Source organism: Pagrus major, chromosome 17 (genome assembly GCF_040436345.1).
Source record: "Pagrus major chromosome 17, Pma_NU_1.0".
NCBI lineage: Eukaryota > Metazoa > Chordata > Actinopteri > Spariformes > Sparidae > Pagrus > Pagrus major.
Genome location: NC_133231.1, coordinates 28,845,815 through 28,861,604, shown reverse-complemented (window position 1 = coordinate 28,861,604; position 15,790 = coordinate 28,845,815). Strand labels below are relative to the sequence as shown.

The 15,790-nt window shown below is 42.6% G+C and overlaps 1 protein-coding gene across 3 annotated transcripts in view; it reads left to right on the top strand.

Moving 5' to 3' along the window:
* Nucleotides 1-15,790, top strand: part of sema6cb (semaphorin 6Cb) — a 170,650-nt gene that overhangs the window by 139,319 nt on the left and 15,541 nt on the right. Inside the window, exons 18-20 of one of the 3 annotated variants that reach the window (XM_073485694.1) lie at nucleotides 9,248-9,306; nucleotides 9,822-9,872; nucleotides 13,694-13,771. In XM_073485694.1, the coding sequence (XP_073341795.1) occupies nucleotides 9,248-9,306; nucleotides 9,822-9,872; nucleotides 13,694-13,771 (188 nt within the window). Of the gene's footprint in view, nucleotides 1-9,247; nucleotides 9,307-9,821; nucleotides 9,873-13,693; nucleotides 13,850-15,790 lie in introns of all 3 variants that reach the window. The other 2 variants (XM_073485693.1, XM_073485695.1) reach the window with 2 other exon arrangements.

Below are 15,790 nucleotides of genomic sequence, written 5' to 3'. Positions count from 1 at the left end.
CATGAATGTGGATCAACAGCAGAGAAAATGGATCGTGCTGCAGGTTTTATGGACATTTTGATCTATTTCACCCATTTTTTTACGCCACGACTCAAACTTTTCATTTTAAATCCTGCAGGTGGCAAGACTTTGACACTAGTCTCAGTCACAATACTGGAATTTCTAACTTCAATACAATACCTTTGACACAACAGAATGTAGTAAATATTTAATATCACACTGATGTGGCTAACCTTCACTTTAAGGTTGGAAGCAAGACACAGCTTGGCTCGGGTCTTAAAAAGCTGCAGTGTATATCTACCGACAAAGAGCCTGAACTGTGCGCACACTGCACCTCTGCTCAACTATAAGACGTCACTGCAAACTTCTTTCTCCACTGCACACTCGCTAACGTTATTTGCTGACTGAGTTAGCGCTAAAGCAGTTAGCTACTTGTATAACAGATTTAAGTTTAAAAAAAACTAATTTAACTAAATTCCACGATGCTGAGGCCGAACAGGCAGCTGGTCGTGCAAAATACGCCGAAAAATCGCCGAAAATGAGTACTGAAGTGTTTCAGAATCTATATTGAAATATCCATATTTTTGACACTTTTACTTTTACACTTTTATATCTACAGATTTTCAGTGTAATATACTTTTTTAAAGCAAAAGTTTGGCAGTGATAACAAAAACTTTAATGCAAAAGTGACCATTTTACAGGGGGGGTTATCTTCCAGACTGTTTCTTGGCCAGGAGCGACTACCTCCTGGAGTCTGAGCTGGTTGTCAGTTCAAACTATCCCCGGCCAAGACGAAGTCGAGCTAACAGGCTGCTGGCTGTAGCTGACATTCTGGGAAACACTCAAAATGTCGTCTTACTTCTAACCTGTTTTTTTTTTTTTCAGTTCAGGCTATTCAGAAAAAATGCTGTCAGTCGACTTTTGAGCCGTGGTATTCTTGTGTTTGCATCCAGAGGGAGAGGAGTGGTAAATCTGATGTTCTGCTTCCTGTTGGGATGCAATATTGTGAAGAGAGAGAGGCCATTTAATTAGTTAAAACAAGCAGGATATCCAGTACTAAGAGCCTTTAATTTGTTTAGAAATCCGTGAAAGTTTTATGGGTCGGTGCTTTTATTTATGCTTCCTGCTGCCGCACACTGAGATAATCATTAAAGATGTTCTGCTGTTGAGGAAGTAAAAGTAATGAGATTTGATAGAAATATGTTTCGGTTTATTAAAAGTGTGCGTGTAATAAAGCATGAAGAGTCGGCAAAGCGAGATTAATAAGTAGTTTTTCATTCAGTTGTGACTTAAAGGATTTAAATGGAGTTTGTAATTAAGATTAGGGATACGTATGTGGTTTGAGGTTAGGAGTTTAGTGGTTGCTGTCAAAGGGAAGGTCCTCAAAGTGAGACGTGCCTGTGATGGAGTCAGAGGAAGTGCCGATGTGGCTTCACGCTGGCCAAGAGCTCCGAGCCGCTCGCCGAGGTTTGATTTACGTTTAGCGTGCGGGGACGGAGCCGCACTGTAAACCGATGGAGCAGAACGTGAGCGAGATCGGCCAAAAAATATCCAGTCCAATCTCAAGTATTAGCCCCCTGCCAGAGAGAGAAGTATGGACAGACAGAAGAAAAAAGAGACAGGAGGAGAAAATGGGAGAGAGGAGGAAGAAAAAAACGAGCAAGGCATAGATGGATTCACAAAGTGAAGGAAAGACAAAAAGCACAAGAGAAGTGTGAGTTTTTTATCAGTTCGAATCCAAAGAGCAGAACATCTGTTTGTCATTTAGCTTCTTTTTGCTCGTCTGCTCGGGCTCAGGCTGTCTCTCTGTGTGTGGCGCTGAAGCAACATCACATTTTCAACCAGCATTAAGTGACATCTTTATATGTGCATATATATCATTGAAGGGGAGGAGAGGAGTGGATGGTGAAAGAGGATAAGGATGATAAAGGGTTGGTGATGGGACAGGAGAAGGATGAACTGATGAGAAAAGCCTGACCAGAGTTGAGATGAAGCGGTTCAAAAAGTCGTCGTCCTCCGGGGACTTCCTGCTCCCTCTGTCTCTCTTTCTCTCTCCTCTTTCACATCACTCTTTCATGGACTAGCAGTCTCTTTTTTTTTTTTTTTTTTTTTTTTGTCCTGCAGTCCTTTCTCATCCAGAGGTGGCATAAATGTTAATGACTGATTTGTGGCTGATCCAGAGGATAGGATGGGAGAGGAGAGAAGAGAGAGGATTCACAGCCCTCTTCATCTTTCTGTCTCTTCACACATTCAAAGATTGTCTGACTGGACGGCTCAACTTCATATTGTTGTCTGGGTGTTTCAGTTTGTGTGTCATCCATTATGCATCGGACAAAATGACTATCGCCAAAGCACAATGCCAGAACAAAGGACGGCCAAGGACGGAGGACGTAGAAAGATCCTGAAACAGGATCAGCTGTGCAGGTTGAAACACCTTAAAGGACAAGTCTGGCAATATCCTGAGTTTACAAAGTGCTTTGACAGACAAATCATAAGCAGGATGCTGTCAACAGAAAGACAAACGGTGAGGCCAAACAGAAACAAGACTAAATTAAGTTTAGATAACGTTCAAACAAAAAGACAAAAGGCAGAAGGACGATGAAAGATAAGGACTGTAAAAGAGAAAAGACATCACAAAATGTCAATGTAAAACAAAAAACAAGCTATAAAAAGACAACATGACATAAAAGCATGTCTGTAGAAATGGAATTAAAAAGAAGTCACTGATTCTCAGAGATTTATCTCTTCAGGCAGGTGGTTCAGGAGCCAGAGGGGCCCCTACCTGAGGATGTACGGCTCTGAACTAACTCATATGGGGCCAACGTTTCTGCTATGTAGCTTGAAGCCAAACACCAGCTCAGTGAAATCTTAAAATCAATTTCTAAATTGAGCAGGAAGCCAGCGGGGAGAAGTCAGGATTGCATCGACGTGATGTTGTCTGTTTTAAACCGGTGAGACTCCTGTCTGCCGCAAATCACATGAAAAGACCAAAACTAAGAAACATGTTAGTCCTTCTCTTCTCTCCTGTCTGTGGCCCCCGAGCATCACTGAGGATATAAACCTTTTATAAGCAGTTAACGGATATTTTGTTTTGTTGTGTGTATTTGTTGGAGACTATTATCAGCCCATGGATCAGGTACAAGTATTAGGAAGGTTTATGTGGGATTGATTCAAAATCAACTACGCTGTGTGTGTGTTCATGGTTGAGAAGGAGCATTATTGTGGCTCATTGATGTGTTTTTAATAGTTTTTGGACAAAAACTGGAGCCCTGTGGCCCAGAGGAGGAGGATACATCCAGCTCTGGATACACACACAACACTTATAAGAAGGTAGCTGCTCATTATTGGTTTTGGTCTGTATCATATCACCAGACTTGTATTTTAATTGCAATACAGATTGGCTCTATACTCTTTTATTTTTACAGCACATTTGAAGACGACCAGAGTGTTGTACAAATTAGTCAGAAGCAAAAAAGGCACAAATGTTAATAAAAAGGCAACAGCAGCAGCAATAAAAGGCAATGAAATGTAAAATGCTTGTGGGAGCAGCACACATGACGACTATTTCCACCGACGTACGCAGGTTTTGTTTTGACCTTGACAGTCAGGAAGGAGCACATCGTGGAGCTGATGATGGACGACAGCTACTACCGCTGAGATTAGAGCTGGCATCAGTCAAACCCTGAAAAACCCACGTGAAACTGAATACATCAGAAACAACAGAAACATGTTTATTTAATTTATGCATAAGACGAAAAACAACACGAGCTGCAAAACTCTGCAGAGACTTCAGAGTCAGGATGAGGTGAACTTCAGCTAACACGTCAAGTCCAGATTCCAGTCGCAAACATCAGACATGTTTCTCTGTTTGAAATATGCAGACAACAGTCCAAAGAAAGTATATTTAATGTTTTACCTCATCGACTTCATTGATTTTTGTAGATATATTGTTTATTCTGAATTTGATGCAGCAACAGGTTTCAGACAAGTCGGTACAGCAGCCACAGAAGACAGTGAAAGTTGTTGACTGCTCCAAAAAACACAACAGGTGATGGTATCATGATGATATCAGTCGTTCACAAGTAATGATGGGCCGAGGTTCACCACTTGTATAAAGGATATCACTGCATGGGCTCAGGAACAACAGCTCAACCACAAACGATACCTTCTGTTTTTCTTTTGTTTTCCACGGCGTCCTAACTTCTTTTAGATAAAGGGTTATATTAATATAAAGGATGGACACTGACTAGTCCAGAAAACAAACAATTATCAAGGTATTAAACACCACATATTGTATAATTATATCTCCCGACTGACAACAACAGCTCGGTCCGATGCGTCATGATGCTAAATCATAATTAAAATCGACCCTAGAATCATCATTTGTGTCCTCGCCTTTTTGGAAATAAAAAGCTAAATGTCACGTGGGATTTATTTTCCAGGTTTCAATGTCCATGCAAAGCACTTTGTATCTCGTCTTTTGAAAAGTACTACATAAATAAAATTATCATGTTTCACACCAGTTTGTTTTTATAATTGAAAGTGGCCGGCCGGGATATTGATTTTATTCAGAGACAAAACATTCGCAGCCGTCCAACTTTCATGTTTTTAGATTGAAAACGAATCAGTATTCATGTTATTCTTCACGTCGTCATCTCGTCTACTTGTGAAATCATTATTTTGTGCCATCGTTTCTGTCTTGTTTATGGACTCTCATCTGCAGGTGTTAATTTGTTGTGCAGATACTCACCTTCAGCGGATACATCGATGTGGCGTGTTATTTAAGGTTTAGTCAACACTGCATTCATTAAAAGTAAAGGCCTGCCTGCCAAAAATAAAATGTTATTCCTCTGATTTACTAAATGAAATCATCATTGTGCCACTGAGTGCAGAGCTCCTTTTATTATCAGTGCCAAGATACAAATAATGATTCCACATAAAACACTAAACCATGTGGGGGACATTCAGTTCAGTTTGTTTTTGTGAGACGAGACCTTTAATCATCACATGGCGACCGAAAAACTCAGCTACCAAATCATTTTGTGTTGCAGTTTTTGTTTGTGTAAGAGTGTAACCGAGCCAGATACAGGACACGAACCCCAGACTGGAAAGGGGTTTATGGGAAAAAAGCAGACAGATGTGGATACGTGACAGCCAGAAGTTTCCTTGTGTTTGGAAAGCCGAGCAGAACAAAATGAATCTCGCCCGACGGTCACATTTAACTGTTTATTCATGTGCATGAACACCAGAGAAGGTCAATTATGGCGAAGAGTGCCGAGAAATCTGGCGCGCTCCCTCAAACGTAAAGGTGACCTGTCATCCTGCTGGTTAACACACTCTGTTTACAGGCTTTGACTCACTTCAGTACGGAGTGTAAAGTGCCCTGCGCTTTAAAAAAACTGTTTTTTTGCATTGTTAATCTCACGTCGGGCAGACTGCACTGAGCCACTCGGGCTACGTACTTCAGTGTTTACTGAGAGGAACAAACGGCGGTCTCTGTGTTGATTGCACTGAAGTTGTTTCCATGAAAATGTTTCCAGCGACATTTGTGGACACGTTCAAAAGGAACGAGCTACAATCATAATTATTCGAGCACCAGAAACTCTGATGCATCATCATTTCATTGCTGCTGTCCAACTACGACGGCTTTTTTGTTTTTTTAATTAATGAATTTGTCTCTTCTGCTCCACGCAGACACTGTGCTCTTTTTATCAGTTGTTATAGCAATGAGGAGCAAAAGCTTCTGTTGTTACTGAAATAAGGGACGTTGCATTTACTGACACCACAGACACGCTTGATCTTAAAATATTTTTTCTGGCAGATGTGCAGTGGCAGTATGATACCGATGCTCTGTCTACAGCCATGAGAAGCACAGCTGGGTGCTTTCTGTGTGTTCACACACGGTCTGAATTATTGTGGGAAAACAAATTTCCGACTGGGAAAATTCATGTGAATTCCCTCTCAGGTCGGAAAGTCTGAGAAAATTTTGGTACATGACGCAGACAAAAGTAAACACTGGGATGATGGTTAGAAACTTCGACCAAAGTCATGTAATATACAGTCAACGACTCGTTTCCCCACCTCAAATACTGGAAACAGCTGTTAGCGTGTTTTTTAAACGCGCTGTGTAAAACATCCCAAAATCAAAATGTTGTTTCTTTCCTTAAATATCATCTTTAGTTCCTAGATTAAAAGTATTGTCATTAAAAGTACTTTTACAATTTATCTAAACAGAAACGCTCAGTCCTGCTGTGCATTCAGCTCTGTTAGCTGTTAGCTCTGTTAGCTTTAGAGCTTTAACAGCTGTAAACAATCTGTTAGCTGTTAGCTGCCTTAACCAAACACACCACAGGACTCTGCTGCCCACTCTGCTGGCTGCTAACAGCTAACTAGCTCTCCTCCAGCCAATTTTAACACAGATTTATGGATCACAAAGTCGCATTAACGGGGGGAAAAGGGAGTCGGTGTCTTCCGTCGATTTGTGCATCTTCCGTCTCACGCTGAGCAGCCAGCCAGTGATTGTAAGTCACAGCCTGAGGAGACACGCTGCATGGTAGACAGTTTGTCGTTTGCCAAGCGATAGTTACGCATACAGTACAGACACACATGGCATCCTCTGTCGGTCCCAAACTAATTTCTTGATGTCCCCATTACACCATTAATCTTATCAAGGTCTTTTCATAAAAGTCTTTCTTGTGTTTTTCCTACCTAATTTTTTTTTAAATATACGTACAAACAGGTGGATTAAAGCACATCTACAGGGACTTTGTTTTGTTTTGTGTCTGAACCAGAAAGGATTTCTGTGACTGTCACAGGGTTTCGCTACACAGACGATTGTCAGCAGGTTGAGTTCACGGTTGGTTTTAGCTTCTTTGTGGCAAAATCCTTTAAACCAGTGCATCCCAACATATGTTTTATTTACAAAATGTAAATGTATGTACAAAATATTCAAGCCGTCTCCTGATCCTTGGTTTTTATGCGTCAATCAGTGGTTGTTTTTTCCTCTTCAGGCCCCTTGAAGAATTGGATAAAAACACATAATCTTTCTTCGGTTGAACTGGTCACAACCTTTTAGCCTCGTAACAGTGAGAACGGATCGCAAGTCGACAAAAGTTCACAACCCCTGCTGTAAACGACTCAGATATGAACTTAAGAAAACTTTTCACTGATTCAGACCAAAAACTGCAGATATGATCACACCCTTCATGGTGTGACGTCAAACCAGCTGCTCCGAGGCTTTAACAATACATCCTCTGAAAGATATATTTTCATTCTTCACACGAACACTGAGCCTCAGCCTGGCATTCTTTGATTTGATTATCATCACTATAGAGCTGAGGTTTTTTTTAGTGATTCAGAAAGTGTGTATGTTGGTACCCCAGGTGTGTATCTGTGTGCTAAGCAGCCTCCCTGCAGCAGGTTTTTTACAAACACACATCCCTAAACTTGACAGTTGTCGGCAGAGTTGCTGCTTTAAAACGCGCTGAAGAAACTGAGGTGATTAATTCTTTGAGTTGATTTGAGTTCAGTGTTTCTCGCTCGCTGGCTGCTCACTGGCTTCTGCCTCCAAATTAGACGTCTGTTGTTTCTTTCAGGAGCTGAGACGTACAACATGTTTGTGTAGAGGACTGCGACTCTCTAGAAAGGATTCATGTACAAGATCATGTGTTGGACATGTGTGAGGAGTTTGTTTCTGTTGTTGTTTGCATATAATCTGTGTGCGCTGTAGGTTTGTGTTGGTTATATAAGGAACTAATTGGTTTGTTTTAGAGTAGGCGTGCATGCCTGCTTGTACAAAGTGTCTCTGTGTGAACACTGGAATCATTACGCTCGTGCTTGTGCAGTTATATGAACCCGTGTCTGTTTTTATTTGGTGCATTACAACGTGTGGGAAGATTGTTGGCGACGATGCGAAGCGCCCGCTCGGCTAGAGGCGCTTCCGCTCCACCGTGCGTTGGCTCGATCTCATTACTCAACCGTCCAATGGATGAGACTTTGATTTCTGATTGACTCCGAGGTGAAAGACGGCGTGTTTATTGGAGAGAGAACAGCGTAGCAATCGTAGGCACATTTCCATCAGAGCAGCAGAAAATCAATGATTGTCAGATTGGGGCTTCTTGTCACTTTGGAGGAGTGGTTCAAAAGGCGAATTTAGAAGGATTTGGATCGCTCAGCAGCAAGTTCAGAAAGGCACAACATTTTGCAGAAAAAAATGTTTTGAAGCATTTTATTTGAAGTGATTGAGCTTTTGTTTCCTTTTTTTGCTCTTAAGTTCATTGAAGTATTTACACAGATGTCCTTAAAAGGGAAACTCATCCATAACATACTTAAAATCAATCTACTAACAGGCTATTCACGTATTATTTTGTCCTTGCATGTGATAGTAAGAGCAGTTAGTAATAAACTTTCAGCACAACCTCATATTCCTGCTCTGAATCTGCTCACGTCGTCCTTCTTTTACCCTCTAAATCCACACAAGCATGCTTGGACTACTTTTGACGACAACACTTCCATCTTTAGGTTTATTTTCTCAGTATATTATTCCTACTGCTGCAGAAAGCTGGCGAAAAATATAGATGTTTTTTTGTGGATACACGTGCCGTGCCATCAGCAATGCGAGAGGTTCAACAGCAGAAAGTGTTTTTATGAAAATATCAGTGGTAAATGACAGGTTTTGGTGTCAACACACTTCCCTCGAGACTATTTCTCACTGACATTCAACAATCATACAGTGGAGAACGCGGAGGTACCAATTTCACCAGCAGAAGCCTCAGTTTACTAAAATACAGTGCAGCTACAGAAAGTGCTGCGTATGAAGACAGAGGCCCTGCTTCTGAAAAACATGCCGGGAATGACTAAGTGAAGTGCAGGCAGAGCAGAGCAGAGCCGGCTGAGGGAAAGTGAGGACACACAAAGAGTAAATTACAATTCTTCATCACAAACTAAGTGCCGGGAATCTGCTGAATGCCACAAAATTGATGATATACGACCTTGTAGGAAGATCCAAGGGTGGATTTTTCCCTTCAGGTCCGGCGAACGCTCCGTCCCAACGACAAATGGGAGGCCCTCTGACCTCAGCCAGACACGAAACAAATTAAATTTTGTTACGGAGCACTCCGAGCAGGTCCTCATCAGCAAAACCAATTTTGGGAAGACTCAACGAGGTGCTTTGTTAGAAATGGACAGTCAGGGAAATGGACTGATGCAAATGAACTGATGTGTCTCTTTTGTTTTTTTCACTCTTCAGAGGCGGGTTTGAACAGGATGTGGAGAACGGTTACCGTCAGCACCCTGATACCTGCCACGGTGAGATGGAAACATTTATTTATTTCACTGATTTGCATAAGCAATAAAGGAGGAGAGAGGAGGAAAAAAAACACCTTTTGACTGTTATCAGGTCTTGATGGCAGAGCGACAGCAGGCACAAGTGATTGTGGATCTAACCAATTTTAATGGAGCATTATGATGTATTTATTTCAACGAGGGCAGCAATTCATTTCATATTGAAGGAGCTTGAAGAGTAGTTTGTCCGCCCTCGCTCACAGTCCCTGCTGGAATACTGTTCTCAATCTTTCTATCTTAATTAAGCATTTGCTCACAGAAGTGTTTTTTAGACAAGACAAAGTGGGTTGTTATAGCTCCTTTGCATGTGTCTGGGATGTGATCAGAAGCACAAACAGGAAAAATTCAACGATACTTGTCTCCCATTAGGGAATTAATGAATTGTAGCCCAGAAAGCAGGGAGCTTTACGAATCATAACACACAAACATCCACAAACACTGGAATAATTTTTGAATTGTCTTTCCTTGTCTTTCTCCAGATGTCCTGGCGACCACTCGCAAGCAGAACACGGCGCTAGATTCAGCGTATGGTCAGTGGACATGTCTTTGTTTTTTCATTTAACGGCCTCAGGTGATGTAGCTGGTCGCCACTGAGGGGCTAAGTACGCTAAGATTGTGGTTTACTTCTTTCAACAGCTGGTTTGTGTCCGTTAACAGCCATGATTCAGAGTTAAATCAGTGGAGGGGTTACAGATTTGTTTTAATGCGAGCTGGGTCTTATTGTGGTAGTTTGGGCTATCGTCACTGTTGGTAATCTTAACAATTTACCCAAACAGTTAAATTGTTCAGATCCTGGGAAGCTGTGTCATCACTACAACAAAAGCACATGAGCGGTCAGATGATTGTACAAATTGTAAACGAACCCAAAGTTTATCTGAAGGCACTTTAACTGATGGTGAAACTTTTAAGTGGACGCACCAAGAAATGCACAGTCATGTAAAGCTGCAGTCTGTTTAACCAGAAAGTCACTCAGCAGAATCAGAATCAAAATGTTTACGGAGGACAGGCGGTCCAAGCCCGGGTGGACAGTGGGCATCGCAGGCAAAGCGGTGGTGTTGGGAACCCTATTGTAATCGCTCCACTGGTAAAAGTGGTCTTGTGATACAGGCGACACCCTAAATTTTTTATTATCAGCAATCGGGTGGCTTGGACCCTTTAATATATGCCTGTAGGTCAACTTTCTTTTGCTTTTTCCACAATATGTTTGATAAAAGTCAGTCAGCAAAGTCTCAGTTGAAAATGGTCGGCTTGGTTAACAGATTTAAGGGGCCCAAGCCCAAGTTTTGGTGAACGTGGCACTACAGTATTTCTGGGGAGGTATAAAATGGTACACATACTGTATGTTAGACCCCAAAAAGTGACATATGTCCACCATCAGTTGGCGCTATAATCAAGGTGAAAGCGTTTTGGCCGGCAATGTTTGTAAAGTTGCTGAGTAAAACTTGCCAATAAAAGCGATGGCCAAAGCTATAAATAAAATAAAGAATACGACCCAGAACATTAAAGAAAATGAATAGTTGTTTAAATATCCTGGAACAACATATTGATCCTCCACCTCCTCGCTCACTGTTACTTTATGTGGAGAAGAGGCTCAGATTTATTCTCTAATATGCCCACAGAGTAAATGTTTCTGCACTTTACAACTTGGGAGGTAACAGAATATTTTATTGAGGCAGCTGAATGGCCACCTCTCCTTCTCAGCCAGTCTGACAGCGTAAACATTGAAGCCATTGTCTGAAGCATCACTCCTTTTGATGGACCAGGAGCTCGGCTGGCCAGCCTGCCTAATGCCCTGTATCAAGAAGGATCATCATCCCTGTCACGTCCCATTACTCCCCCGCTGGCCACGCCGCGCAGCCCCTGGCATGGCCGGAATAGAAATGGAAAATGCCGCCAAGCTGGCCAGCACTCGGATAAGATTGAGGAGGCGGTGTTCAGACAATTTTCTAACACTGCAACATTCAAAACTAGTCATTTTCAATCAGATAGCTGTTGGCCAGCCTCTGTCGCTTTAATCTACACAACTAAGCACCCGCCTCAACTTTAGGAGCATTTTTTAAGACTTGCTCAAAGTCAGCTCCCTTTTGTCACTGCACAAATTGGGACACTGGGGAGCTGATGGCAGTGGTTGATCCAACACAGTGATGAGTATCGTCACTGAGCCCATCATGCTGGAAGATGTCGGCCATTACGCCTCAGCAGAACCATCCATCCTGCAAGTCCCTCGGTGTCTTTCCCAGAACAGAGGCTACTTTGTCTGCCAGAGGCTCCGGCCCGGACCTCAACAGTCCCACAGTGCCTCAGTAGTCCGTAAAGCCTCCCCGCTGGAGGAATTACCACTCAGTCGGTAGCGAGACTTGATGAGCGACGCTCCTGCTTAATCCTCTCACCACCCCGACGCTTCACTGCACTGTTTGAAGTTCTCCACACGCAGTCAGATTCGGTCTCTGTTGTTTTTTTTGGGTGTTTATAGTTTGTTTTGTTTTTTTAACACAAAAAGCCTTTTAAGTCTCAGCGCTGAAGATCAATTATCAGCTTTCCCAAACAATGAAACACCCCATATGCCGAACAAAGCTGTTGTCACACAGGGGCTCCGTTCTGTGTTCGAAAGCACACCAAAGGCAGGGACGTTTTCTTTCTTCCACTTTCCTGTCACCCAAACAATCGCAGCCAGCAGAGAGGAAGGGCGTGAGACAAACGCCTGCCTGTGTAGGTAATCAAATGTTCCTCTTTTTTTTTGTGTACTTTAGCAACAGAAAAAGGAGCAGATACAATATGATCCTATGTGCACACTCAGAATAACACAATAGTTATAAATTGAGGTAATGATGAAATCCTGGAGCTATTGTCCGAGGCGCCGGGGCCAAACACCCCCTGGTGTACAGTTTTAATTTGCCCGGCGCAGATGGCGAACTGACGGGGCACCTCATTCAGAGTGAACGCTGTCAACTGGCTCACAGTGAGAGAGAGAACAAGCCCTTTTCCTCCAGTCTGGGTGTGAGATCTGCAGAATGCTAACATTATGGCTGGCTTATTAGTGCGGGAGCCGAAGCCAATAGCAGCATGCTGCTCGTCGGACCTCAAGGACAACAGAGAGCTAATAATGCAATCAAGATGTGGAGTGTGTCATCAAGATAAATACGTTTGATAATACGAGGCCTGTGGCAGCTAATGCCCAGCGTGTTTTCTCGGCATATGTTTGAAACGATTCCAAACGCGGCCGTCATAATGTTTGCTCGTCTGCCTCAAGGTGACGGAGTTTCCTGTGAAACAGCTCAGCTCAGGGTGAGGTAGTGGAAAAGAGCTGTGGCGGAGGGGAAAAAAAGCCACCAGTATCTATTTCAACTTATCTGTGAAAACACTTAACAGGGTGGACGCAGAGGAGTTTTAATGGTGATCACGCATGAAAAAAAAAGGGAAGACGGGGAGATTTTTCTGTAAAATAAGATGAAAAGCAGGATTAAATGATTACTGAGGGAAAGCCAGTCCTTCTCTCAAACCCTGATTGACCCGGGAGTTAGAAAACCTTTTCTGCAGTGTTAAAACTAGAGGTGCACAAATAAGGGAAATGATAATGAAATTGAAATTGCAGTATCCAAATAGTAGAAGCTGCAGTGTTTTAAAGGTAAAGTATGTAAAAGACGTGCTGTGGTGCTGCAGAGATGCCCTGATCTACAAATCTTGTTCTCATCATGCTTTTAATAGTTTCTTTCCGTGAAAATGAAAATGATAGTGCAGAAATAGTCATTCCCACTAGTCATGAATCACATCACAATTGTAATATCTGTTATAATAATCCCAATATGATTTCTTCACCGTATCACGCAGCACTAGTAAAAAACCATTCAAGAATGTATTTTATGAGCTTAGTGTCACCTTAAAGTCTCCTCTGACAAACTGCCAGATATCTGCGTTGTGACGTTTAAAGAGTCACAACCGCTGTGTGTTTTTGATAATAGCAGCAGAGCAGGAACGTATTGTGGATGATCGTGGATATGTCACTGCAAATGTTGTGAATGCCGAACTCACCTGGAGAGACCGAGTGTGGGTATAAAGTACGCCGCAGCACTTGACATCACTGTGTGTGTGTGTGTGAACTGACGGGTGAATTAAATTGTGCTCTGTGTGCTCATCATGTTGCCCACTATCATCACTGGGTCTTTATGTTAACGGGTGACACTTTTTTTTCTCCCCACTCAGGACTCACCACTCATTTCTCTGAAGTTGATTGTCCGGGCTGATTCACATTTCACTAATCACTCACTCTGTCGCCCCCTTCCTCCTCCTCCTCCTCCTCCTCCTCCTCCTCCTCCTCCACCTCCTCCTCCCCCCCCCTTCGTCACAACCACAGGGAAGACCACACCCACAAGCGCCAGCACAACCTATCATGGGGCGGCATTCCCAAAGGAGGCAGGTGACCCTGAAAGAGGTACAGGTCCTGATGGCCCTCCCCCAGTGGGGGAACAAGGGTCACCTGACTCGGAGCCAATCAGTGTGGAGATGGAGGGTAAGGGGGAGGGATGTCCTCAGTGAATCTGCAGGGGGGATTGCACTGCTGGGCCCCGATCGCCTCATCGTTACACTTCTAACCAGACTGACCACTAACAAGAAATAACCTTTAAAAAAAAGTTTCACTCTGGAAGAACTGTCTCCTGTTTTCAGCCTGCATGCCTGCTCTGAATCAACTCAATCATCCAGCCTGCGTCTCCATAGCGATGGCACTCATTTCAAGCAGTTAATGTAAAATTGACAGCCGAGACGAATTCAAAAATCAAATCATTTTTAACATCCTCCATTCGTGGTTTGCAGTTTTTCAAAAACTACATTCTCTTTGCAATTTCTGATAATGACGGATGTTGAATAGTCGCTGAGAAAAGTGAGTCCCGACCAGTAAAAAGCAGAAAGCAGCAGCTGCCGACTATTCAAGAAGTCACGTGATGGGTTTGCATGCTAATACGTGACCATGTTTCTTCCAGGGTGAAATATCACTTTCATTAGCTCACTAACACTTAACTCACGAGTCAAAACCAATCTCTTAGTGAACGGAAAGCATTTGCTAATCGATTTTCTTGATCCATACACTTCATTAGTGTGCGTTTACATGACGAGCTTCACTTAATGCTTCCACTGACATAAAGCCCTTTTTAAATGGAAGGGCGCCGAATGATGAGTGTTCGATATCACCAAGTACCGCTGCGGCGACTTTCACTTAAACTGAGATGAACACGGTTCGGAAGAGTCTTAGAAGAGGATGTTCCCGTCCTGTTATGTTCAGCCGTACATCTCAGTGTGCTCAAACACAGCCGGCCAGGAATGTGTACGATTTAATGACTTGAAATAAATACTGCATTGGCTCTAATTAACTCCTCAAATTAAGTAGAGAACCTGAGTCTAAACAACACTGCTCCCACGTGGCCTCTCCTCATCTTTTATTTAGCTCGTCAACACACACAAATATTCCCTCAGTGTTTTCCAACCACACTGGAAAAAATGCAAAGCACAAAGTCAGGTGGCATCTCCTCGTCTATGTGACCGTGCATTTACATTTATGATTTCCATTCCCATTTGAGGGAACGCAGCAAAAGTCACTTCCCCGTGCGGCTAACAGAGACTCTGAGAGCGTAGAGTCAAAGTACCTGACGTGAACTTTCCAGCCTGACTCACTGCTGTAACTTAACGAAGTCTCTCATTAGACGTGTTTCTATTAGCATATTTTATTCACATTATGAAGTATCGCATTAGAAAAGGTTAATGGATGATTTGACGAAACTTCCGTAATTCTGCAAAAGTTTTTCGGCCTGCTTAAGATGGTTTTTAACTTTTTTGAAAAACAGAGTTCATGCGCTTAGTAGGAGATGGAAACACCTTTTCCACTCCAAGAGAAGAAGAAGATTCCCTCGTAGATGGCTGAGCCGACTGGTTTTGTTTCTTCCTCTTCGATGTTTATTGCTCCACTTCTTCTTCTCTGTCTTCTGACAAACTACTCTTTGCATGTCTTGGCTTATTCACTCCAAACTAGTTGATGGAAACACACCTAATTTTCATTTCCTTGGAGCATGTGAAACCTTCTTTTCCCGGGGATATCTGTCCCCTATTTTAAGATAAGTGAGTATCTACTGCAGATGGTGATATTAGAATATGAACCGTTTTTTGACTTTAGCAAAGTTCAACCACAAAAAAATGGAGTACAGTCCCTCCAAATATTCTTGACGCACCGCCTTGATTAATGTGGCTTCATAACATGAAAATGAGACCAAAAAACTATTGACTGCACGCTGGCCTTTTCCTCGGGGGTCGCAAACACAGACAAACAAAAATACTGAAAGCACCAGATTTAATGACACATCCAATTTAATATCCTGCCACTCAGCTGCCTTTTTATTCTGGATCGCTGGTGACATTCTCTGGCTCGGTTCAGTCACGGCCACTAAAAACATATAAATCAAAG